Raw genomic sequence first — 26,076 nt, 5'->3', positions numbered from 1 at the left:
ATGTCTGTGTGTTTTCCAGCGAACGTAAGTATATGGGCTTCTCTCTGCAGAAATGGGACGTTTCACCTTTCTGGTGTTTCAGCATATCAGTTTGCATTTGGACAAGATAGCTAGCATGTGTGTCAGCTGAGATTTGCACACTTTGGGTGTCTCTTGGAAAAAGAGGGAAAGAAAACCAGTTATGTCTGAAGATTAAGTGTATTAAAGAGCAATGATCTCACTCAGTGCATTCTATTAAGAAACTTTCAAAAGCATTGGTAATGGTGTATTTCCAAGAATTTGAAAATGGTAGGCAGTAGCCATCAACAGAACAAATTCTCCTCCAGCCCCCTGGGGGGAAGGGGAGGTTTCAAGTGTAAGTTATAGGTATTTACCCTTTTCTGCAAACAAGCTATTATTTACTTTAATTTATGACTGGTAGAAAAAGCTTTTAAGGGGAAAAAAAAAATCAAACAGCTTTTCCATTATGCTATAGAATGGATGAAATTTCCTGCGTTTGTGAAAATAGGAAGAGCTCCATTGTAGGCTATCTGAAGATACTGTAGTGTGACATAGAGTGTTAGGATGCTCTTAGGTGGGAACATGTTCCAGTCAAAGGTTTTGCCCTTTGAAAGCTATTCTTAAGTGTGTCAGATCTAGAATGGCTATTTTTATAAATTTTCTAATCTGTTTTGTTTTATGTTTTGAGTTCAGATGTTAGGCTGAAGAACAAACGCTGTATACTCCATGAGCCTGTGTTCCAAGGATCCTGTAAAGAAAAAAACAAAACAAAGACCTTCATATATCAGTTGGGAGGGAAAGAGAGCATATAAAAGGGTTAAAAAGAGGTTTGCATTTCTACCACATGCCCTATTGTGTGAACATATGCATGAGTCTATTGAAAGTTTTCAGAAGATGGGCAGGCCACCAGTTGCTGGTCTCCTGCAGTTCCAGTAGACATCTGTTGCCCCAGAGCATTAACCAATCTGTTCAATGGGACATCCTTCCTTTGTTGGATAGAATGATGCAGACAACAGCACTCCCTGAAATACAATGGTAATTAAATACATAGAAACTACAGCAGTAGGTATTTATTACATATTCATTATTTTATTTGCATTGTTGCAGTACCTTTATCATTTAGATAACTGATACATTCACTTTTTTTCTTTTCTGATCAGCTCTATACTTCTGTTTGTGACAAGTAATGACAGTGTTTCAAAAACTGTGATTTCAATATTTTCCATTTTATGTTTAGAAGACTTAGAAGTCTGCCTGGGTGCAAACATGCTGAACTATTTCACTGTAGAATGTATCTTCAGAAACTTTTGACGGTCCTTTGAGAATGCACAATTTCTGTCACACTGTGCCACATGACACGCTATTTTACTCCTTGTTATTTTCCTCTGTGAATGAAATCTGCATTAAACTACTTCTCTGTGTTCAGTTGTAAGTTGAAAATATTCTGAATGCACATTAAAAGATTAGGTGATCTACTTGCCCGTATCCCTTTGAGAAATAGAAATATTTTGTGTGAAGGTGAATTAAAGAGCTGGTTATTGTTAATGGTTAGTGAAAAATAATGGTGACTTTTAAGAAATGGGAAAAGAATACAGTTCTACAATGTAGTACCACAGTGCTCATCTAGAGTATTACACTTATACTTGATAAATGTCTTTGGCTCAGTAAGACAGTATTTTAGGCCTTTAACAGCAAACCTAGTGTGAGATACTGTAGTTTTAAATAGGCTATAGTTTAAAACTTACATTGTCATAAGTATGTCTAAATCAGGAGTTACCCATTTTATTCACTTCTTCATAAGCACAAATTCTGTAACTCAGCTGTGGTGAGCATAACCAAAAGTTGAAAACTTTCTTGACAAGAATTTTTTGGCTGATTTTGTTTGTTTGTTTGTCTCTCAGTTGAGTCAGAATTCATAGCAGATATTTTTCGTAGCTGTACTGCATTGTATCAGTAAGTGTACTTTAAAGCAATATGTGCATAATGAGAGTTCCTTGTAAATAAAGAGTGCAAGGAGTTCTTCTTATCTGATGTTACTCCTTAGATAAATGTGACCTTTTCTGGTTTTTGTGAGCTTCATTGTCCATTGTACACTAGTGTTTATCTGGAATACAAATTCATTCAAATAGACTGGCTAGCATGTTGCTCTTCAGTAACCAAATCAAGATAAAATAATCAATTCCAGCAGTGTTCAACAGTGACATCTGATTTTCATGGTTCTAATCAATGAATCTCATAAAGGACATCATGTTGGGGGCTCCAAAGTCTAGCATTTCTAAGAGATGCTGCTGACCGCAGATACAGTGTACAAAGTTCACAGACAATGTAAAAATTCGTCTGAAAATAAATTCAATTTGCCTGCAGGCTTTAGGCCAAATGCTAGGAATAGGGTACTGCTTATGCAAAACTATTTCAGAAATCTTTCTCTTTGGATTTACAGTGTAAACATCGTTTTAAGTACCCTTTTAAAGCAATAGTATGGTGACTATATACTATCTATGGCAGATTTCAAAGTTGCTGCTCTTATTACTCTCTTATTCTTTAAGTAGTTTCTGAAAAACAGTAGAGTTCTGTGCAAAAGAAGCAATTACGTATTGGAGCAAGATGGAGATTGACAGGAGACTTAAAGCAGATAGATGCGAGGCTGATTACGTATACATTCCCAACAATGGACAAAGCTCAATTTACGGTCATTTTTCATATGCAGTTGATGTGCAAATCATCTAAAGTATGTTTGATATAATGCCTAATCTTCAGACACATTTGTATGCTAGTGAGTTCTTTGAATCCCACTGGAGGGTGTTACGATTGTAAACTTCAAGGAAGAAGCAACTGGAGAATGACTTAAGTATTATTTTAACTAACACTAAAAAAAAAAAAAAAATCCTCTTTCTGATCTGTGCACTTCAAGCTTTGTTTATTCCATGCTGTTAATATGCAACCTCCTCCTCCCCCCTTCCAAAAAGACCCCTCCCTCTACTTTTAGTTCTATACTAAAATGACATTTCACAGTACATGGATTTAGGCAGTGACCCATTATCTCCCCGTATTCTGCAGTGGCGGTACATGAGCCAGCTCAACTTTTCAGTCCAGCTTAAAAGTGTTGCCCATTAACTAGACTTCCTAGAGTCAGAGCAGATTGTGGGGTTGGTGGAACAATGATGTCGGGGCTTCCAGATCGGTTTGGCAGCTGCATTGTTCTCCGAGGGGAAACCAGACGCACTTAAGTCCTGCTCTCTTTCATGGGCTTTTGTTCATACCAAATTATTCTTTCGCTGTGCTAGTATTCATGATGGTATGTTAAAGGAGCGCATCCTAGCAACTAAAGGCTGGTTGCTAGGCAGCCTCGCTTCCAATAGGGGTTTCTTGTTTGAGATTTTTTTTTTTTAATTTTTTTTGGGGGGGGGGGGGGGGTGTCAATTCTGTGAAGGCCACAGTGTTGGGTGTTTTAACTGTATCCTTTTATTGGGATATTGTTGTGATTTGTTACTAGCGCTGTGCCATCGAGTGTATAACGTTAGTTAATAAATCACTGTGTGAAAAGGTTCGTTTCCTAAATTCTCATTGTGTTCAATCTGTGGTGTTGCCTGGAATCCTAAAGCTTCGAGTGAAGAGAAAGTAATATTCAAAGTAGTACAGCCCTACTGCCTTTGAAGAGGATCAAATCTAAATAAAACTTTTAGAGTATTTTCTTTCCTATCAGTCTTGGCTGGATTAGGGTGTTGGAGATGAAAATGCTGATGATAGTTTTATTTATTTGTTTATTTTAACTAGAAATGCTTGCATAAAGTAAGTTTTTGTGCCCCATAACCAAAAAGCTCCACCACAGTGGTGATGTCTTGGTACTCAGTGCCTGTAGGGTCTGCTTTCGCTGAACCATGGATTAGATTTTTTGCTTGACTATTCTCTAGTCTTAAGCCTGGATGAATTTCTCTTGTCTGCACTCTCAGATCTTTATCCCAAGAAGAGGAAAGTACACGGTATTTTCAAAATACTGGGTCATTCTTAAATGCTAACCTGTAAGGGGATGGGAGAGTTAATGCATTTGCTGACAGAGATTTTGGCTGTTGGTGACACATACCTGTAATTTGTATTAGTATAGATCAAGAGATTCTGTTTGACATACTGTTTTTTCCCAGTATATCCTCCTTGATGAAATTTGTGTCTGTAATGTATCTGTCAAGTTCAAGTGAAGTCCTTTGCCTCTATATCTTGCTTTTATATTCTGCCTTGCAAGATGGAAGCATGAAAGAACTCTGTTTCATAGTCTTCCCGTAATGTAAATTCTTCTTTTTCACGGTAACCTTGCAGTACAATTGGTCCATATGGGCCATTTTTATCTATGAGAAATAATTTCTTTTCTTTCTTTATTGAAGCAGTTAGCAAAGATTCCTGTTTAAAAGAACAAAATAAGGGAAAGAGGTAGCAATCTGCCTTTAAATGTAGATTGTGGAAGTAATCCTTGTGATGAAACGGGTACTGAAAATTACGCAATATTCCTCCAGAAAAACTGATGTGGCAAGTGTATGAAGTCCAGAAAACTGCAGTTTTTCTTCTTCCATTCTTCCTACATGACTTCTACCTATATATTTAGTTTTGATTCAGCAAAAAGCTTGCACAAGTCTAGTCCAAGAGTTTAAATCAGCTTTTAATTTTGTTGCCTTGTTGGCTTGATGAATGGTTTATTGCAATCACTCCAAAGACTTCCATTGGCTTTATTGGCTGTTAGATCAACCCATGTCTCTAAATGCTGTATGTGTTAGTAGTGCAGCACTCTGTTGAGAGCAATTAGTCTTTCTTGACTTAATTATCACTTCACAAGGGAATTCAGAAATAGTTTGAGTGTATTCAGTTGAACTGATAGTGTCTTGTAGGGCCAATAAGTTTTTATTTAATGATGTTTTCTGTTACTAATTCATTTTATGTGTTATGATGTTTTATATTTGCGTAATAAGCCAGACAGTTTAGTACTATGCTAATTTCTTTCTATTCAACGGAGAGTATAAGGTATTTAGTTTAAAAAGGTTTTCTAGTACTTGTATTTTCTAGCTGCATTCTTTTTTCATTGTTACAATACTGTCTTAGGCTAGAAGAAATATCTCCGTTCCTTTAAATCATGACAAGACTTCTGTGTCTGCATTACAGTAGGTAAACTTGCAGTGTTTGGTTTCCTATTCTTTAAAATAAACCCATTTCTAGAAATGTTTAAGTAAAAGCATTTGATACACTCAGAAAACAGATGATCAGTTGTTTATCTGCTTAGCTATGGATGTTTCTTAGGAAAAGTTTTTCCCCAAAAAAGTTTTCCATGTTTTAAAAAAAAAAAAAAAAAAAGTAGGTTTATTTCTCTGCTGGGAGAGAATAAATGCAGTTCTGAGGAAGCAGCAAGAAAATACAAAACAAGTAATATGTGTAACCAGTTGCAACGTTTTTGCTCTCTCTTTAGGAATACGGAACACTTTATATTCAGGAATACAAGAAAAACAGCAAAGTGGAGTCGAGTACATGCGGCAGCTTCATGGGCTTGAAGGATCATCTGGGGCATGACTTAGGCCACCTTTATGTGGGGAGCACTGGCACACAAATAAATGCAATTGTACCTTGGTCAATGGTGGAGAAGCCAACGATGGATAAGGTTAATTCTAGGAAAGAAGATGTAGACAAGGAAGCATCTGAAGAGACTTCTGGAAGCTCCAGCTGTGACTCTGAAGAAAGCACAAATTCTGATAATGATTCAGAGAGACTGAATAATTCTGCATCAGAATCACATTTATTGCCTAAGACTCACCGACAGCTGTGCCGATCTCCTTGCTTAGAGCCTCATATACTAAAAAGAAATGAAATCTTGCAAGACTTTAGGATAGAAGAGACTCAGATAGTACCTAAGGAAGTCAAAAAGCCCCCTGATGTGGTGAAAGAATATCAAACCAAACTAGAGTTTGCACTTAAATTGGGTTACTCTGAAGAGCAGGTTCAACTTGTACTAAATAAACTTGGTACTGATGCTTTAATAAATGATATTTTGGGAGAACTTGTCAAACTTGGGAATAAAACTGAGACTGATCAGACTGTAACTAATTCTAACACTAGTGTAATGCGTGAAGCGTCTTCCATAGAGTCTCAGAGGTCAGAGTCTCCACTGCAGGAGGATGTGACAGAGGATGGTGACAACCTGAGGCCAATAGTTATTGATGGCAGCAATGTTGCAATGAGGTATGTGACCATGAAGCTTTTGCTTTTGTGTTTAAATGGAAACAGAATGACCTTGTCCCATTCAAGCACTGATGTTCAGTATGATTGCCTAAAACTGTACGAAGGTTCTCTCGCAAGCGTCTTTGTCAACCACGCAGTATACCAGTCTTGTAATCGGGCTAGAGGTCTGTAAGAGTTCAGTGGTTTGTTCTCACTGTTAGAACAACCATAGGTTACTGCCAGTCTCCCTTTGTAGGCAGCTATCAAATCTCTCCTTCCCACTGACAGTCTATTACTTCATTAATTTTTGGTAGGCACGATTGCTATGGGCCATTACTGTATCCAGTTACATACAGGAGGTTAAAGCAAATGTAAGATTCCTTAACATTATAAAATAGTGATTTAGAATTAAGTGGCTTAAGGGATACTTCTTCTTGGTAGGCTATTCTATGATAACTGGTCTGTCTGTAAAATTGGTCTTGGTTATCAGATTTGGAGTTAGGTTTTATTGCCGTTAATTCCTGAGATTACTATGCGTTAGACTTTCATGCCCACAGATAACAAACACATTTACCTGCAGCATTCACTCAGGCTGACCCCAGTCATCTACGTGCATAGCAAGAAACTTGTCTGCGGGGAGGCAAGAGGTTCATGCTTCATTGGTGGTTAGAGAAGGAGATGGCAGAGAGAGATGTACTGAGATTTTTTTTTTTTTTTTTTATGGCTATATAAATGATTAAATGACAAATTGATTAATAACTAATTGGGTAACTCATAAGGATTATCCAATTACTAGCACCATGGTTTAGAAGGTCAATTTTGGTCTTCTGACAACTTGATGTGGTTTTCATTAGCTTAGTAATAAAAGTTCGTGCAAGACATTTTTGGGCTAAAGGGCCAGGGTTTTTTAGCTCCTAATCAAGTCAATTACCTTTAAATGAGGCTTTTTAAAACAAAATTTAAATACAGCTCTTACTTACGCCAATATGATAGCTTTTGTTTATTTAAGTGGATGTGTTAGCAAGGATATTGCTTCTTTGTAAATGGGGTATTCCTGTGAGTTCTTTTTACCTGATGTGTCATTCCTAATCTTTTTGTTCAACTTGAGCTGTAAAGGAAGTATGTCCAGTTGAACAAACGCTATTCTGGTACTCAACCAAGAAGTTATCCAGACACCTCTAAAATGGGTTTGGATTGTATTTCATGTAAATCCAAAACAGTTGTGTAAGTGTTAGCTAGTTAGCACAGCTCAGACTTAGTGGGTGGACTTAGGCTCAACTTCTCCCACGAACTGCACTGAACACATTCCAGAAGTAGCTTCAGATCAATCACTTTTCCTTAATGTTTATTCAGCTACTAGCATAAATATTTAGGACCTGCCTTCCAGTGCTCAATTTACTTTCTTGACCACCTACATAAAATGATCCAAATATGAATGCATGCTATGCATGCTACAGGGCCTTAAACAGATTAAATCTCTTAATATAACAGTCTTTCTGTATCCAAGAATGGAATTAACAGGTCTTTACTTGTTTTCTACCGAATTTAATCACAGAATCATTCAGTTTGGAAGGGACCTGTGGAGATCTTCTAGTCCAGTCCCCTGCACAGAGCAGTGTCAATTCAAGGCCATGTCAAGTTGGGTTTCGAATGTCTCCAAGGATGGAGACTCGACATACTCTCTGGGGCAGTGTTTGAATGCCCTCACTGTAAGAAATTTTTCTTTTTTTATGTTTAAACAACATTTCTTGTATTCCAGTTTATGCCCATTGCCTCTTGTCCTGTCAGTGGACACCAGTGAGAAGTCAGTTTCTGTCCTCTGTATTCCCTCCCATCAGGTATGGATAAGATCCCCCTGAGCCTTCTCTCCTCTGGACCCAGCTCTCCTGGCCTCTCCTCATATGACAGGTGCTCCACACCCTTGATGAACTTTGTCCTTCACTGGACTCTCGCCAGTATTGTCCATGTCTGTTTTATACTGGGGAGCCCAGAACTGAACCCAGCACTCCAGATGTGTCTCTCACCAAGGCTGAGCAGAGGGGGAAGGATCACCTCCCCTGACCTGCTGGCAACACTTTTCCTAATGCAGCCGAGGAGGCTGTTGGCTGCCTGTGCTGCAAATGCACGTTGCTGGCTCATGGTCAGCTTGGTGTTCACCAGAACCCCAAGGTCCTTCTTTTTAGAGTTGCTTTCTGGTTGGTTGGCTCCCAGCCTGAACTGATGCCTGGTGTTAGTCCTCCCCAGGTGCAGGATTGGTATTTCCCTCTGTTGAACTTGCTGAGGTACCTGTTGGCTCATTTCTCTACTCTGCTAGGGTCCCTCTGAACGGCAGTATACCCACCTGGTGTACTCCTCCCAGTTATGCGTCCTCTGCACACTTGCTGAGGGTGCACTCTGTCCCATTATCTAGGTCATTAATGAAGACGTTAAGCAATGCTTGCCCAGTATCAATCCCTGGGGTACACCAATACTGATTGGCCTGCAGTGGGACTTTATGCCACTAATGATAACCCATTGAGTGCAGCAGTTCACCCAGATTTCAGTCCGTATCTCTGTCCCCTTATCTTGCCCATACTTCATTAGCTTGTCAGTGAGGATGTTGTAAGAGACAGTGTCAAAAGCTTTGTTAAAGCCACAATAAACAGCCTCCACTGCTCTCCTGATCCACTGAGCCAGTCATCTCGCCATAGAAGGCTATGAGGTTGGTCAAGTGTATTTCCTCTTCATAAATCCATGCTGACTGTTCCCAATCACCTTTACCCAATCTACATAATTTGTTAGGAAGGGGCTTCCAGGATGATTTGCTCCATCACCTTTGCAGGGATCAAGGTGAGGCTGACGAGTCTGTAGTTTTCCAAAATACCATTCTTGCTTTCCTTGAAGATAGAAGGGATATTTGATCTCTTCTAGTCCTTAGGAACATCCCCAGTCACCACAACCTTTCAAAGATTAGCAAGAGTGGTGTCATGATGTCATCAGCCAGCTCCCTCAACACCCTTGAGTGCATCCCATCAGGGCCTAGAAGCTTGGGAATGTCCCATTTCAGCATTCCCTAACCTCTGCTGAGGGAAAGTCCTGTCTTGTCACCTTTGCCCAACTTCCTGCATATCAGGGTGGACCAATCTTAATCTTGGAGAAGGTGATCCTTGAAAATCAACCAGCTGTCCTGTGCCCCTCTTCTCTCCAGGATCATATTGTGTGGGATTCCCCTGAACAGGCTGAAGTCTGGGGTTGTGATCCTGCTTTTTGCCTTGCTCTTTTTTCACAGGATCCTGAATTCCACTGCTCACGGTCACTGCAGCCAAGGCTGCCCCTGACCCTTACATCTCTGACCAGTTCTTCCTTGTTTGTAAGTATGAGGTCCAGCAGCTTCCCTTGTTGGGTCCTCAGTCACCCATGTTAAGAAGTTATCATCAGTGCACTCCAGAAACTTCCTGGATTGCTCATGCCTTGCTGTGTTGGCCAGCCTATTGGCAAAGACACTTCTGCTCTGCTTTTGGTCAGCCAGGTGGCAAAGATGCTTTTGTTCTGCTTGGTCAAGTGGATCCCACCTTTTCTTAGAAATCAGTCCTTGACTTTAAAAGCCAGTCCCATGTTTGTAAAAGATGAGTCCCTGTTGCTGACACCAGCTGTGCAACCAGTTGTTTACCAGCAGGATCTGTCCTTTTCCCTTCAAAAAAATGGGTAATAGTAAATAAGCACTTTAAATACTTAAAAGGAAAGATTTGAGCTTTTACACGTAGAAGAACAATGTTCAATGCAGTGGGGGAGATACCGGAATTCACCTGCAGTTCAGACAGTCTTGCTCAAATTTCTGATCTAAACGTCCAGGGTCCTGTTAGGAGTCCTATCTAACCTATAAATTGGCACAGTCTATTCTTTTCTTTCCTCTTTGCTTTTCCAAGCTGTGGCCAATGAGTTCACTTTGGAGCTGGTAAAGGGAAATTGGTCTGTGCCCTAAGCAAGACTGTACATAGTCTTTTGAGAGATATTCTTGGGAGCGCTCTCATATGTTCTCACAGAAATGGGTAGATTCTGATCTATATTCTTACTCCCATGTTGTTGTAATATATGTACTTGATGATACCGTTTACTATCAGAATTATTCTAGATAAGAACTGCTAATTTTCCTTTAAAGGATGTATTTGATGAGGGGCGGGGGGGAGTTTTGTGGAGAAGGTTGAGGTGAGTGATGTCCAATAATACAAATAGGATGAGACAGCTGTCCTCTTCTGGAAGGATCAAATGCTGTATGCTGTCCTGTCTCTCTATTGCAGACTAATTAAGGATGCAGTTTCACAAAACATCTAATGAGTGACACAGAGTGACTTACTTTCAGCCTCACCTCTACCTTGCTGCCAGGGATGCTTTCCTACCTGCATCTCATCTAGTGACTGTGTGGCTGCAAAATGAGTTGATTCAGCTTCTTAATTCAGAGGGGAAAAAAAAAAAATCAGAAAGGATTATTTTTCCATTAGACCTGTAAATGAAACCTGATGGTTTTGTGGTTGGGGAACAGCTAGGTCTGAAACAAAGGAGGAAGGATGTGTCTGATTATGTGACTGGATGTTCATATTTGTGTAACTGGTTGCATCTAGTCAACTGGTGATGGGTGGATTTGTGAGTTCCTTGATGGCAGCACAGAACAAGACTTAGGCCAGAATAGCTTACTCTGGCCAGCCAGAGCCAGCATGTATGCTGGTCTAGTGTGGTGACGACTACTGTTCCAGACAAGCTGCTTTAGCAAACTGTAGTTAAAAAAAAAAAACCCTCTCAATTTTCTGCCTTTTGGTAATGCTTGGAAAGCTTTTCTTATACTTTAAGATGGCATTGCTTGTCACTTGTGCCTTAAACTGAAAAAGGTTGATCAGATATATCTTGTGGCTTTCAAGTTCAAAGCTCCAATAGTGGCTAAAGAATATGAATTGGTTAAAGTTTTAAAAACAAAGCAAACCCCCTCTTTCAACTGAATAGCAGAAAGGAGGCTTTTGCAGGCTATGCCTTGAAGAATTGCCATTTAGTTTCTATGGGATGCTTCAAATCTGGTCTTGTCCTTTCGTTATTCTAGTTTTCATGGTGTTGGCTTAATCCTTTTCCAGAAGAGGAAAGATGACTATGCATTTAAGCCTAACACACGCAGTCTTTTGTTAGAACACTCTTAGAGATGAGACTTTCTTTCTGGGGGGGTGGGGGGGGTGGGGGGGGGGGGGGGGGGGGCGGGGCAGGGCATAAACTTAAAATCAAAGCTGAACAGCAAATTAGACAATCCCCTAGAGCAGCTGTGGAGCTCTTGATGGACACTTCCCACAGCTGAGAGTGAGGCCTGGACTAAGGCGTAGGACCCGGGATTCAGTTGTGCCATACCTGAGCAGTGACGTATGTTGGCTTTCCAGAGAACTTTGTAGCTCTAACCCTGGTTCATAAGGTGGGATTTTTTCGCATGTAGATGATGATGTTGTAATGCAAAATCTTAATTTAGAACCTTAGTTCACATGAGTAAGAAAGGCATTTGTCCATTTTTAGCATTGCACTCGGGACCTTTATTTAGTGTAAATGGCGCAGCATAGATACTAGACAAATAACACATTTCAGTCAATAGTAGTTCTGTATCCCTGTGTGATGAGATTTAAGCTACCCTAAATTTTCCCTTTACATAACTGAGCTGGGCAAAAGAAGGTGATCTGTGCCCATCTAGCAACAGTAGATCGTCAGCTCTTCACCCCTTCATCTGTCTGTTCTCCAGTGTGTTCTTGGACCTGCTCTTCATGCATCCCCGGCTTCCTCAGCTGAGCCTCCACAGTCTGGAATGAAGGGGAGAAGGTCCTGTTTCTCCATAAGGCAGCAGAGGCAAGGTTTTGAGGTTCTCTTTTGCCCCTTCATTTTAAGACTTCCCTTTACTGCTGCAGTTGAGAGAGAGGGAGTTCCTTCTGAAGAGAGAAATATACTGCAGCATATTTGCACAGTTGTTTTCCTTTGCTTGTCCTTTTCAAGGATAAGGTTGGGATGCTGAAAATTGCCTAAAATTAGTTATCGCTGTGCTGCTTCTCTTTGCTGGAATCAAAGTCAGGCTTTTGCCACCAAGAAGTAAAGAATAAGGAACAGAGCTGTTAGTTGCAAAGATGGTGGGGAAAATTTTAATTATTTTATTCATGTGCTTCTGTTCCAGATTTGTTAGTTTTCCCTGCTACCCTGGGTGCCTTCAGACTTTCTTTGCTAATGACGTAAAGAATGAGTTTCAAATTTTATGTAAATGTACATAAAACTTTGTGTTGAAAACATACAGGCAAAAAAGAAGTCTGCTGTGCTTACAGAGAGCGCAACATGAAGACAACACTGATAAGTAATTGGATATTTTACTTGCTGTATTATAATTTTTAGACAACCACTTTCAGATGATATAGGCAAAAGAACTGAAGTATTTTGATCCCATGCCATCTGGGTTTGCATGTGAAATCAATGAATTTTGTTTTGAGCAATTAGATTCTTCTGAAAACTTCACCCTTAGGATTCCCAGTCAGTGGAGGTGATGCACTTCAGTTTCCCCTTTCGGAAAACCTTGGCCTGTATATTTAAATGGTGCTTGATGGTACTTCATTGCACAAAGGAAAATGCCATGTGAGACAGCCGTTGCATACTTAATTTTTATTTGTGAGAGGAAGATGCTGATTTGGGGGTTTTGTGTTTTTAGTTAAATGCATTCCCACTTAAGACAGGTATTTTAGAGTTTTCTTACAGCTTTCATGCCCAGCCATCCTGCCAGCTGTGAATTTTCTAGGTGCTTGGTGGCATCAGAAACACGTACCCAGTCCTGACAGACGCAACAGAAACCCCAGTGCCATTCAGGAGCGGCATTCAGCTGGAGAAAGTGTGAGACACCCAAAGGTGCCTAAACCAGCATTAGACATCTCTGTTTAGGCAACTTGAGTCTTGTTCCCCTGTGTTAACCATGAGGCAGGTCATTTGGCCATAGTGAAAGGTTTGCTGATACCCTGGCTACACAGAAGTTTTTCCACAACTGCAAATTACTCCCTGCAGTGTCAACCAAAGGATCATAGAATCATAGAAGATGGTTTGATTTGTCTCATCTATGCCAGGTGTAGTTTTCATCTGGCAATTCAATTGTGTATGTATTATAACAATCTAACTAACAATTTAGCTTCATTAGCCTCTTCTCAGAGTGTGTGTTGCTGAGTTTGGTAGACGTGATGGCACCTTGGTACCTTGATTCAGACATTCATCTTTCAGTGGTGCTGGCTGTCTAATGCAGCATTATCCTTGTAGCCTGACTTGTTTCTTAGGTTATTTTGAGAAGTCATTTTAAGGAATAGATAAAAATATTTTTCCAACAAGTAAGGATCATGTGGATAGGAGCTTATCACTGGCAGCTTTGAGTATAACTTCTCTTTGCCCGTTTTGACCTCTGATTGCGGAGTGTTTGTGACTTGCTCGGACAGACACCCATGTGTGTGTCTGGCCGGCGACCACACTTGCCATACTCCATAGACTGCCCCAGCATTGGAAGCCCTTCAGACGAAAGATGTTTTGAAAGATGTTACAGCTTCCAAGTCTTTTTTTTTTCCTTCAAAGACCTCAAAGCATTGTAGTAATTTGTCATGGGCTAAGGAAAAGAAAAAAAATTGAGGAACTGTTTCTTCCATTTTGTGTTGGCACCAAAATGTATATATAAGGAGCAAATGCAGGACTTACAGAAGGACCAGGTTACTGAGAAATGCTTTGAGACAAATTATTACTGTGATTTGGAAATTAGTGGAGCTTTAAAAAAAAAAAAACTTAAAAAAGGGGATGAGGCTAGTGACAAAACCAGGCTGCCAGGCTAATGAGTCACTAATCTGGTACACGGTGGAAATTCTTATCTCTCTATGCTATGGGCTGAACACTGTTTTCCTCCTATAACATGATGGAAGAAAATAGTTTGTAACTCTCTAAATTTACTAGGCCGATCGGTGTTTTAGTTTTGTTGTTCCTGCTCTTAATCAGTATGCTTTTACATGGGAAGTATCTTGATGTGTCCAGATTTCAGTTGTATAAAAACCTGTAGATATATATTACAACAGATGCTACTGTAGCCCTCGGCTCTAATGTCTCTTGTCATCGGTGTGTATGGTTTTTGTAGCTTTCAAAATCTGAGAGCTCCATGTTGGTTTGAATATTGGCTGGAGCATTCCAGAAGTCCTGCAACAACTGTAAATAGTGATTTAGGAGTATACCACAACTCTTTTCAAGGCTTAGTCACTTGAAAATCTTGTCTGGGGGCTGGGAAGGTAACAGAGAAAATGAAAATGTTCTCATTGTATTTTACCACATTCTACTAACTCTGCTAGCCTAGAAAATGCTTGATTGATTTTTGCTCAGGAAGTGTTATATTGCTTTTTTTTCTTTTAAAAATAAAATCATATCTATCAACAGGCCAAATATAAAAGTGGTGATAAAAAGAATCTTTCATGCATGGTATGAAAGAGAAATAGATACGTCTTAAGGAATTTAGTTTATCTTCCTTCAACTCAGAGTGGTAGATTAAATATAGTCAGCAAGCAGAACTAAAGCAGAATACACCAATGTCTCACCCAAGGCTACAGCTGTCATCCTGACTGCTCTGAGTTTTCACATACTTGTAATAATTGGGAAGAGATTTTTAAAATAAAGTTTCTTGACAAAGAAGTACAAACATTTCTCCTCTTCTTTACAACTAATCAGAAGGAAAAAAAGTCAGAGGAAGAAGCATGATTTCAGTCTTTTCACCATATGATGTATCATAAAGCTGATGAAGCACAAAGATCACAAAAAGGGGAGCATCAAATCTGCATGACAACAACACAGAAGAAAAGAACAAATTTTAATTGCACATCTTTTTCACAGACTTTCTCACTAATAATTTGCATTTCTTGGAATTTGTATCTGCTCAGATACCAGCTTAGGCACATGTCTGAAAAGGAGTGGAAAAAAATGTGAGGATTTATACAAGCTATAAATCCACTTGCTCAGCAGTGCAGAAAAGCTAGTATGCATTGTAGCACATTTCCCATTTCTGTTTCTTCAAGTTTAAGTATATTTAAAATTTATGTTCTGGATGAAAGAATTTTAGTGGTCTGTATTAGGCAAGAGAAAACTAAGGAGCTGAACTGCCTAGTCCTCCCTCTGCGTTTAAAAGTGGGGCTTAGAATTCCAACCCGATGGAAAGTAGTAGGCAAGAACGTCCATTTCTGTCAGAGAGGCCAGGATTTCATTCCAGAAATTATTTCTCAGACTTAAGGGAAGAAACATGCTGTAACTAAAATGCAGTCTAACAAAACGCTTGTTCGCTGTCAGGAATGAAAAGTGGTTTTATCCATTTGAAACCATGGAGATTGTTTAGAGTAATAACACTACAGTGATTTCACTGGAATTTAGTAGCTGGAACAAGCCCTTCCTGACTGTTTTAAAATGGATTGCAATATGTTTATGGTTGCACATGACCTGCTGATAGCATGAACAGTAACTTCTTGTTTCTCAGGCTTTGCAAAGGAGGCCTCATGGCTGCCCACTGGGTACCGACTGCACCTGAGTGTCCTGATTTTGTATTGTCGCAGGGAGATGTAATTAGACTTGCCATGGCTGGAAATACTGTTGGCCATTTTTTCTATGCATGTGTGCAGGTGCATTTTAGATGTGACATATCTGTGTGTGAAGTTATGAAATGCACAAAGATACTACCTTTTCAGCCAAACAAGCACAAGAATAATTGTGTAGTATAAAACAATGCCTAGAAAAAATATTGCTATGTGTTTTGTTATTACAGTGTTATTACAGTGTAATCGTGTATTACATGATAATACCATACAAAACCGGGAATGTGAGGCAGAGGGCTATACCAATAGCTAAACAGGATGTTAAGGTACATAGATGTCTTGTTCCTGCCAGTGTTCCTACCATAGCCCTATAGGTGCAGAAGATAGACTTAAACTATCCTTGGAGTACCCTGTGCCAACTAAAATCTACAAACTTTGATTATTATAGCCAGCAACAATTGCAGTATCTTAGTATATGATGGTGTTTCCAGGTCCTGTCTCCAGCATCATTAGAAGAGGAAGTAGTACAGTTCCTCTCTTAAACCCAGATAATGGTAGTGGGCTCTTTTTTTCCCCTCTTTTTTTCTTTCCTTTTTTTTCTTTTGTTTGGGGTCTGTGACCTTCAACACAGCCTCTGCTGAGGATGATGCTTTGTGAGAGATACGGGGGAACCTGTATACCACCTCCTTCGCAGGCTGCTGGAATCTGAACATTGTTTTGAATTTTTTCTCGCTTTTACTGTGTCACTTCATCCATTGCACAATTACTCAAGCTCCCTCAAAGTATCAAGGAATGTATGGCAGTGCTCTTTTAGAAAGCTAGAAATACTAGGTACTTTAAAATGGTCCTACTAAAAAAAAAAAAAAGTTGTTAAATAACTTTCTGGTATTTTTATTTACCTCAAAACAAGCAAGTAGGAGGAACTTTTAGGACCCCTGTGTCTGTCCATCATCGTATTGTCCCCTTCACAAATCACTCCGTGGTGAAAGAATTGTCTTTTATCTTTCTGGAAAGCAGATTGTTGTATACATGCTATACACAACAAGCCAGCCAAGCAAAAGGTAACAGCTTGTTGTTGTGCCCCTGTGTTTCTGCTGCTACATAGAGCTGTGGGGTTGGGAGAGACCTCAGAAAAGTTGTTGTTCTCCTCCTGTGCATGGCCGCAGAGGAGCCATCTAACTTGTTCTGCAGTATCTGGTGAGGAGATTCCAAAATCCATGGGCAGACTGTCCCATTGATCAGTTAGAAAGCTTTTTCTAACATATTGCTTAACTGTTCCTTGCGCTAGTTAAGGGCTTTTCTGTCCTTACCCAGTGGGACTATGGTGGGTCAGCTGCAGCTGGCACCCGGGCACCCACCCAGCTGGGTGCTCGCTGCCCTCACTGGCAGAACAGGGGAGAAAACAGGAGGAACAGGAGCAAGAAAACTCGGGTCAAAATAGTGACAGGGAAATCACTCGCCAAGTACTGTGGCATGCAACACAGACTCAACTTGGGGAATTTACAATAGAACGGACTATTTCAGTTGGAAGGTTAACATAAATATTTAATTCCTGATGCAGATAATGGGAAACAAAAAAGACAAACATTAAAATACTTAGGGGGAAAAAGGTCTGTCCTCTCCTTTTCCGAGGGTCACTCCACTCTAGACACCTCTCCGTCCCCTGGTCATGGCTGCAGGTGACACTCAGTCCCTTCAGAGAGGCAGTGAATGGTGCCGGGGTTGGGGTCAGGACATGGACATCTCTCTGCTGCTCCTTCCTCTCATGCTTTTCTTCCTGTTTTCCACAGGCCTGCAGTGCTCCCTGTGGAGCACATCCTCCTCCTCTGGCCTTGGTGTTCCCTCATGCCCTTCTCCTCTGTTCTGGAGCTGGCTGGAGCTGGGCATGCCCAGCACAGGGCAACCCCTGACCTCTTCTCACACAGGCCACCCTACAGCCCCCTGCTACCAAAACTTTTCCATGGACACCCAACGGTTGATTGCTGTCCTCTATTTTAATTGCCTCCTATATATTGAAGATTGTTTTGTTCCTCCAATTTCCAGGTGACACCAAACTGGGTGGGAGTATCGATCTGCTTAAGGGTAGGATGGCCCTGCAGAGGGACCTGGACAGGCTGGACCGATGGGCCAAGGCCAACTGTATGAGGTTCAACAAGGCCAAGTGCCAGGTCCTGCACTTGGGTCACAACAACCCTATGCAACGTGACAGGCTTGGGGAAGAGTGGCTGGAAAGCTGCCTGGCCGAAAAGGACCTGGGGGTGCTGGTTGACAGCCGGCTGAACATGAGCCAGCAGTGTGCCCAGGTGGCCAAGAAGGCCAACAGCATCCTGGCCTGTGTCAGGAATAGTGTGGCCAGCAGGAGCAGGGAGGTGATTGTCCCCCTGTACTCGGCACTGGTGAGGCCACACCTGGAATACTGTGTCCAGTTTTGGGCTCCTCACTACAAGAAAGACATTGAGGTGCTGGAGCGTGTCCAGAGAAGGGCAACAAGGCTGGTGAAGGGTCTGGAGCACAGGCCTTATGAGGAGCGGCTGAGGGAACTGGGGTTGTTTAGCCTAGAGAAGAGGAGGCTGAGAGGAAACCTTATCGCTCTCTACAACTACCTGAAAGGAGGTTGTAGTGAGGTGGGTGTTGGTCTCTTCTCCCAAGTAGTTAGTGGTAGGACGAGAGGAAATGGGCTCAAGCTGCGCCAGGGGAGGTTTAGGTGGGATATTAGGAAAAATTTCTTCATGGAAAGTGTAGTCAAGCATTGGAACAGGCTGCCCAGAGAGGTGGTGGAGTCACCACCCCTGGAAGTGTTCAAAAAACGGGTAGATGTGGCACTCTTGGACGTGGTTTAGTGGGCATGGTGGTGTTGGGTTGATGATTGGAGTGATGATCTTAGAGGTCCTTTCCAATCTTAATGATTCCTAGTTTTACTTTCATTAAAAAATAATCCAGCCACCAAGCCAGGAAACATGAAATTATTACTCTACCCTTAATTGGTTTAGTGGTAGACTTGGTAGTGTAGGTTAATGGTTGGACTGGATGATCTTAAAGGTCTTTTCCAACCTAAATGATTCTATGATTCTATTCTATGATTCTCCATAGGCTGCCTTTTTTCTCCAGATTAACTAAATGCACTTCCTTCAACCTTTCCGCATAGGTCTCGTTTCACTTTCTTTTGGATTCTGTCCAGTTCCTGTCTTTTGTAGTATGTCATGCCCGAAACTGGATGTAGAAGTTGGCTGAGGACTCATTTGCCTTTAGAAAATGACATAATTGCGTCTCTTCCCTTATTTCAGACAGTTATTGCACAATAGATGCACATCTTTTGTTTTGCTTGTGTCTGTTGGGTTTCTGCTGAACTGACTCTCCACAGCTTTTTTAATACACAATTAATTTCTCCTTCTGAAGTGCAGCACTAAGCAAATTCTTAGTTTTGTCATGATTTTGGACAGTCTCTCCAGTTTGCCTAATCTGTCCTGCAGAGTGCCTGCCACCCCCTTGGGCTTGGAGTCCTACTCCTCTCTTTCCCTCTTCAGATGGGACATCACAGAGCTCCTGCAGGAGGGATCTGCTGTCTCTTCCCCTGCCGCCATGCTCACTGGTTCTCCATACTCATCTACTGGCATTTCCTAAACACACTGGACTCTTTCATGTTGGTGTTTCAAGCCTCCTGCTTTCCCTCATCAAGTCTCCGTGGTGCCTGTTATACCCTGTACTTTTGGTTGGCTATGAGGATTTTTAACACTCTCTACTTTACGTTTTTCTTTACTTGTCAGATCTGTGAAAAGGTGCTAAAAATGTCGGCAGATTTAGTGTCCATCTGCCACACCATTTTGCAAGCGATGGCAATATTGGGCAAGGCTCAGACTGAGTCCCAGCTGCGTTTGGAAACCATGGTGCAAGTGAAGAGCACGGCTTTGAGATACGCCTTTTGCTGTGCTCCATTTACAGTCATAGAAAAGCAAAGTCATATAATAAGGAATTTTAATGTGTGTTTCAGCCACGGGAACAAAGAAGTATTTTCTTGTCGAGGAATCAAACTGGCGGTAGACTGGTTTTTGGAAAGAGGCCACAAGGATGTTACAGTGTTTGTGCCAGCATGGAGGAAAGAACAGTCGAGACCTGATGCTCTTATCACAGGTAAGCTCTGTTCCACCTTCACCGGCTTGTTTGATGCTTTGCGCAGCATGAGTGCTACTGCTCAAATGAACAAATATTTAGAAATGAAAGACTATAATAGAAAGTATCTTTGATGTAGTAAGTCCATTGCGATCTTCAGGAAGGAAAAAGATAAAGCAATGTCCTCTCCAATTCCTCCTTTTCTGCTCACCTGACAAATTTTCCATTGACATTGCGACTTATTTCTTGAAGAATGTAATTGCCAGTTTTTAAGTCTGTTACACCTATGTAGTATCAGTAGTGAAGAGGTTTGAAGTTAGTGATTCACTGCGTGATCTTGCTTGTGGTGAGCAGATTCTGCCAGGCTGGCCTGTCTGCTGGTCACCTGTGGTGAGTCACTGCCTGCGCTTGGGGTTATGAGAATTATGCTGACAGAAAGGGAACAGTTCCCCTTTTCATCATTACTATTAACAAGTGAGATAGCTTTCAAAAATCTTAATTTTGAACCTGTTTATTTAGGAAAAAAAATTGGTGGGGGCATTTATTTCTTGATCGAACTAATTGCTTCTGTGTGAAGGCTGGAGAGTCGTCCTTCCTCTGCCCTAAAGTTGAAGCAGAGGAGAATTTGGGTTAAAAAAAAAACCCTAGAGTTTAGGGGGGAAAGGATGATTGGGGTTTTGGGGGGGGGGGGTGGGGCGGTGTTTAAAATATGGCTACTTCTGAAGTGGGGGGAAGCTTTTGAGAGCAAGAGCTATGGCTTCTAAAAGAACATGGAACCATGTTTTGATTACCACGTGGATTTTGAAATATCTGGAAGGATCTTCACAATGCTTTGTTTCATTTGCTTGATTGCTACTAGAATGTATCATGTTAATGCAAGAAAATGTTTGGAAAGCTGCTGTTGTCCCCTCATCACAGGCAGTGTGGAACCTTTCTCTTGAAGCCTTTGCTTTTCACTGTACTAGCATTCGAGATATGAGAAGGGCATTGGCTAAGTAATAAAGATTTGGCTATTTAGAAATAAATTGTGACATCTGCTAGAGCTGAGGATAGGGCTAGAAGCCCCAAAAAGAATTTTGAGAAAGTAGCACAACTTGGAATTAACCAGTTGTCTAGCAATGAAAAATCAGTTTGCTGTGTGTCATCATGGACCCTGAAAATGGGAGGAAGAAGAAGGTTATTGTGTCATCTGTAAAACAGAAGTTCTTCAGTTTTCTTATCAGGATACAGGGAGCCTGTTTGCTACCAGTCTTGTGGAATACATTGTGCTGACACTCCATTTCCAGAGACAGGCACCTGAAATATGTGGCCACCTGGAATTTTGAAAAAGTCTTAGATGACTAATGTGAGGATGGTTCTAGACTGTCAGTATTTGTGAGAAGCTTCTTGGATTAAACAACAGCTGCATCTTTCTTCTTATTACCTGCCAGCCATCACAGGGCAAATTTTTTTATTCTTTCTTAGTGAGGAAAAAAAATCACCTTCCATCACATTCTTATTCATCATTTACCACATGGCAGGGGACTGTGTGAATGCAAAAAGCTTGGATTTCATTTAAAATCTTGTGCTTTTTCTACTAAGCAGATAAATGCTTTTATCAAATACATTGTTTATATGTAATATTAATGCTGTATTTCTTCCTGTTGGAGTCTTTTTTTTTCCTAGATGGAACATGTTCCCTGTCAAGTTTTTTGTGCTACAAAACAGTTGAGATCTAAACCACTATTAAGACCCATCACTGATACTCACTGTGCAAGCATCTTCTGCCATTTTAGATGTTGTGTAGCTTTTTGTTTATTTTTCTTTCATATCTTGTCTGCTCTGAGGAGGGTGGTAGCTGGGAGAATCAACACAAGGGGTATGTCCTTCAGTGCTAGGTACGCTGGTGCTACGTCTTAGTTCAGACCAACCTCCTGAGGCCATCTTTCAAAGCTCCTCAGGATCTCCAGGTCCCACACAGAGAAAGAGAAAATGCTTTTGGATAGGTGATCCACGGACTGTGTAGGATAAGAAAGAATTAGATAAAATGTTAAACACACTTATTTAGCAGGATTGAAGAGAAATCTGTTTGGATTTGCTAAGAGTTTATACATGAAACTGTAAACCCTTCAAGGAAAGATATGTTCTGAACTATTACTGGAAGTAAAATAAAACAAGCAAAAAAACCCGCATTTGCTCTTGGTTACAAGATGACATTCAACGTCTTTTTAGGGGATGCTGTTAACATTTGTGAAGAGCCTGAGTGTTTGTACAGAATGGGGGTTTTCAGGTCCTTGTGCGTACTAGTGGTAACCCCTTCTCTTGATGGGCAGAAACTTTTATGAGGCAATCCCATTAATGCGAGCTACTGGAATTATTTTGAAATCTGTTTCTTGCTCAGTAGCGCAAAGGATCTGTCTTTACCAAGGAGCTCAGTTACGGGAAACCTTTGGCTGTACTTGAGCGTAGCCCTCCTATTCAACAAAACGTTCAGTAAGATTTAAGATTTCTCTTTTTCCCCCTCCTCAACCAGAGGAGTTTTTCACAGGCATTTTGATAAATAGTGATTTTTTTAACCACAGCAACATGAACAAGGTCCCCTGTGTTGGTCTTAGAGAAATTGTGTGGAGCAGGAGGTTTCAATTTGTTTTAGGGTTTTTCCAGTTGACTGCTGACTGTAACTTCAAATATCATATATCAGATACCTTCTGCTGGACTATAACCATTTAAGACATGTTTAATCCTAAATATTTGGATTTTCTTCCTCAAATCTAATGTCTTTGGAGATTAAATGAGCAACTTTTTCTTTTCTTTTTCTTTTTTAACTTTCGATTCTTATTCCTTGTAGATCAAGAAATCTTGCGTAAATTAGAAAAGGAGAAGATTCTTGTGTTCACACCGTCCCGCCGAGTGCAAGGGAGAAGGGTGGTATGCTACGATGACCGATTTATAGTGAAGTTGGCCTTTGAGTCAGACGGCATCATTGTTTCTAATGATAACTACAGGGATCTAGCTAATGAAAAGCCTGAATGGAAGAAGTTCATAGATGAACGCTTGCTGATGTATTCATTTGTTAATGACAAGTAAGTCATTCTGTCTTTATACGTGCCACTAAAATAATTGAGGAAAGGACAGCTTGAAGACTTGTATGAATTTCTTATCTTACACCCAAATCATTAGGTACGTGTAGGAAAACAGGAGGAATAGTCGATCATAGATTTGGTCTTCTGATTAAAAGTACTCAAACTCTTGTTGTTTGCTAGAGCTTTTTTATAACAATATCTTTATATATTTTTATGCTATTTTTTCCCCTTTTGGTGTATGTCAATGTATATGCTATATTTGGTGTATGCTATGGTACGGTATTCCAATTCTCTTGATATACTGAACCAGCATTTTCGAGTGCCTGTGGTTAGACTCCTAAATCCTAGAGCCATAGAAAAACCCATGCTGGAATGAACCTCAGGAGGTCTCTAGTTCAACTGTCTGCTTAGATCCATCTATGGTACCTTCATACCCCAGCATACAGATCAACTGCAGTTAGTACTGGTGGCTTCTTGTAGTGGGAGCAAGTCGGTACTCTGCCAAGCAGGCACTTGTATTTCAGTGCCTAAATACTGTCCTAAATACTGCTAGGGTCCTAGACAATAAGCACAGTTTTGCAAAGTTAGTTGTGGCATTTTAGGAAATCGCTGCCTGTATTGCTGCCCTTACTTTGATTTAGGGATGGGTTGTGTGCAGCCCTGCTTTGCCGCAGAGCAGTCAGCTGAGCTAGACTGAAGGTGTCTGAAGCAGACAAGGGCTGTCCACACAGTCTATTTCTATGACTTATCTCTCAGGCAGTACCTGCAGCAGAAAGGTGGCCTTTCAAAACAGCTCTCAAAGTACCCAGGCTTAAAAATGTCAGCTTGGCAGGTTATGGTGCAGGACACAGCCATGAGGTTCTTGGTCATTGCATGAGGAATATGAAAAGGCTTGTTTGCTTCCATAAACACTTTTCTTTGCTTTATAGATTTATGCCTCCTGATGATCCTCTTGGACGCCATGGTCCAAGTCTGGACAATTTTCTTAGGAAGAAGCCTATTGTGCCGGAACATAAGAAGCAACCATGTCCATATGGTAACTTGATTTAACTCCTCAGTTTTCTGTACTGCTGGGAGTGGGAACCAAGCTCCTGCTTTATTTTAACACTGCCAAATATAAAAGCTTTTTAACAGAAGTTTTTACTGAAATACCGAGCTGGTGGTGGAAACTGAAGTGATTTTTTTCATGTGCTAGTTAGAGAACATTTCTATCTACTAGTTGAACTAAAGGAGCAACTCTATTAATCATTCGTAGGAACAGATCCAAAACAGCACCTAAATTCTGCAGGCTCCAGAAAGTCCTTTTCTAATGTGATTTGGTCATAAGACATCTAAGTTTTCTTCCAGAAAATTGATTTAGCTCTCTGAACTTTAGCTACTGAGCATCCCTACAGGCACACTACTATCTTGAATAAGGTGAAACCTGCTGGTCTTATGACTCTGTGGGACTTTCCTATTAAGTTTTCTGCCTGTATATCTCCTTGGCCCAATACAGCGGGTGTGTACAGACACTGTACACGCTGGTAGTGTTGGTCTGCATTCCTAGAGCGCTAGCTGCAACACGCTACCACTGCCTCTTTTTACCCACAGTACAAGAGAGGAGATCTTAGATCTCGCCCTGTGTCGCACAAAACCATTTGCAAGATCTTTCAAATCATCAGTAAAACTTTAAATGAGGGGCATTTCCATTGTTTGATGATTAACAGATTTTGGTTGAAGATCTTTTTTATCTGATTATGTTTGTATTAATAGGGAAGAAATGTACCTATGGACACAAATGCAAATACTATCATCCGGAAAGAGGAAATCAGCCTCAGCGATCTGTAGCTGATGAACTTCGTGCCATGTCTAGAAGCACAGCTGCCAAAACTACAAGTGAAGGAGGACTGGTAAAAAGCAATAGTGTTCCCTGTAGCACTAAAAATGATGGCACTTCTGAGCTGAAGCGTGCTGCTCCAAAGAGGCAATCGGATCCTAGTATAAGGACTCAAGTCTATCAAGACTTGGAGGAAAAGCTTCCCACCAAAAACAAATTGGAAACCAGGTCTGTACCTTCTTTAGTTAGTATACCAAGTTCCTCTACTGCAAAACCCCAAAGTACTGCACCTTTAACTAACGGCCTTCCATCCGGAGTTCACTTCCCACCTCAGGATCAAAGACCACAGGGACAGTATCCTACAGTGATGATGGCAACCAAAAATCACGGAACGCCAATGCCTTATGACCAGTATCCAAAATGTGAGTCTCCTGTGGATGTAGGGTATTACTCTATGCTGAGTGCATATTCAAATCTAGGTATATCTGGTCCACGTAGTCCTGAAAGGCGCTTCTCCTTGGACACAGATTATAGGATTAGCTCTGTAGCTTCTGACTGCAGCAGCGAAGGGAGCGTTAGCTGTGGCAGTAGTGATTCCTACGTGGGTTACAGCGATCGCTCTTACATGAGTTCACCTGACCCACAGCTAGAGGAGAACTTGAAGTGCCAACATATGCACCCCCATGGCCGCCTTAACACTCAGCCCTTCCTACAGAGCTACCATGAGCCTCTCACACGAGTGCAAAGCTATAGTCACGAAGAACCAAAGCATCACCACAAACCTCCAATTCCATACATGGCTGTGCATCTGCAGCATCCAACAGTTGGTGCTCGTTCTAGTTGTCCGAATGACTACTCTACGTCTCAGAGTTCGTCACATTCAAAGACCATGCATCTGGGGAGAACCCTCGTGTCCACGAGAATAGACAGCATTTCAGACTCGCGTTTATATGATAATTCTCCATTAAGACACAGAAAGCCTTATTCTGGCCAAGATGGGCTTGGAAGCTGGGATAGGCAGAGTTACGGGATAGATGCGTATGGCTACCGCCAGACCTACTCCTTGCCGAGTAACCCCACGCAGCCGTGTTATGAGCAGTTTGCCTTCCAAAGCTTACCTGAACAGCAGGACCAGACCTGGCGCGTACCTTACTGTGGAATCCCTCAAGACCCTCCAAGGCACCAAGACACCCGGGAGAAGGTTTACATTAACCTCTGCAACATCTTCCCCCCTGATCTTGTGAGGATCGTTATGAAGAAGAACCCTCACGTGACGGACGCTCAGCAGCTCGCTGCAGCCATCTTAGTGGAAAAATCTCAGCTAGGTTATTGA

General features: G+C 41.1%; 1 protein-coding gene across 1 annotated transcript; it reads left to right on the top strand.

Moving 5' to 3' along the window:
* On the top strand, nucleotides 1–26,076 carry ZC3H12C (zinc finger CCCH-type containing 12C). Its single transcript, XM_075724141.1, has 6 exons — nucleotides 1–24; nucleotides 5,447–6,213; nucleotides 19,747–19,886; nucleotides 22,693–22,927; nucleotides 23,857–23,963; nucleotides 24,680–26,076. Exons 1-6 carry the CDS (start codon nucleotides 1–3, stop codon nucleotides 26,074–26,076), a joined length of 2,670 nt encoding a protein of 889 aa, XP_075580256.1.

This window comes from Pelecanus crispus, chromosome 1 (genome assembly GCF_030463565.1).
Source record: "Pelecanus crispus isolate bPelCri1 chromosome 1, bPelCri1.pri, whole genome shotgun sequence".
Lineage (NCBI taxonomy): Eukaryota > Metazoa > Chordata > Aves > Pelecaniformes > Pelecanidae > Pelecanus > Pelecanus crispus.
This window is presented reverse-complemented; position numbering and strand designations above follow the sequence as displayed.

Excerpts from the sequence above, each read along its gene's own strand:
- ZC3H12C (XM_075724141.1), top strand. The coding sequence starts at position 1 with ATGTCTGTGTGTTTTCCAGCGAAC. Across the intron at positions 19,887-22,692 it reads ACCTGATGCTCTTATCACAG|ATCAAGAAATCTTGCGTAAA; the intron begins GTAAGCTCTGTT and ends TATTCCTTGTAG. Across the intron at positions 22,928-23,856 it reads TATTCATTTGTTAATGACAA|ATTTATGCCTCCTGATGATC; the intron begins GTAAGTCATTCT and ends TTTGCTTTATAG.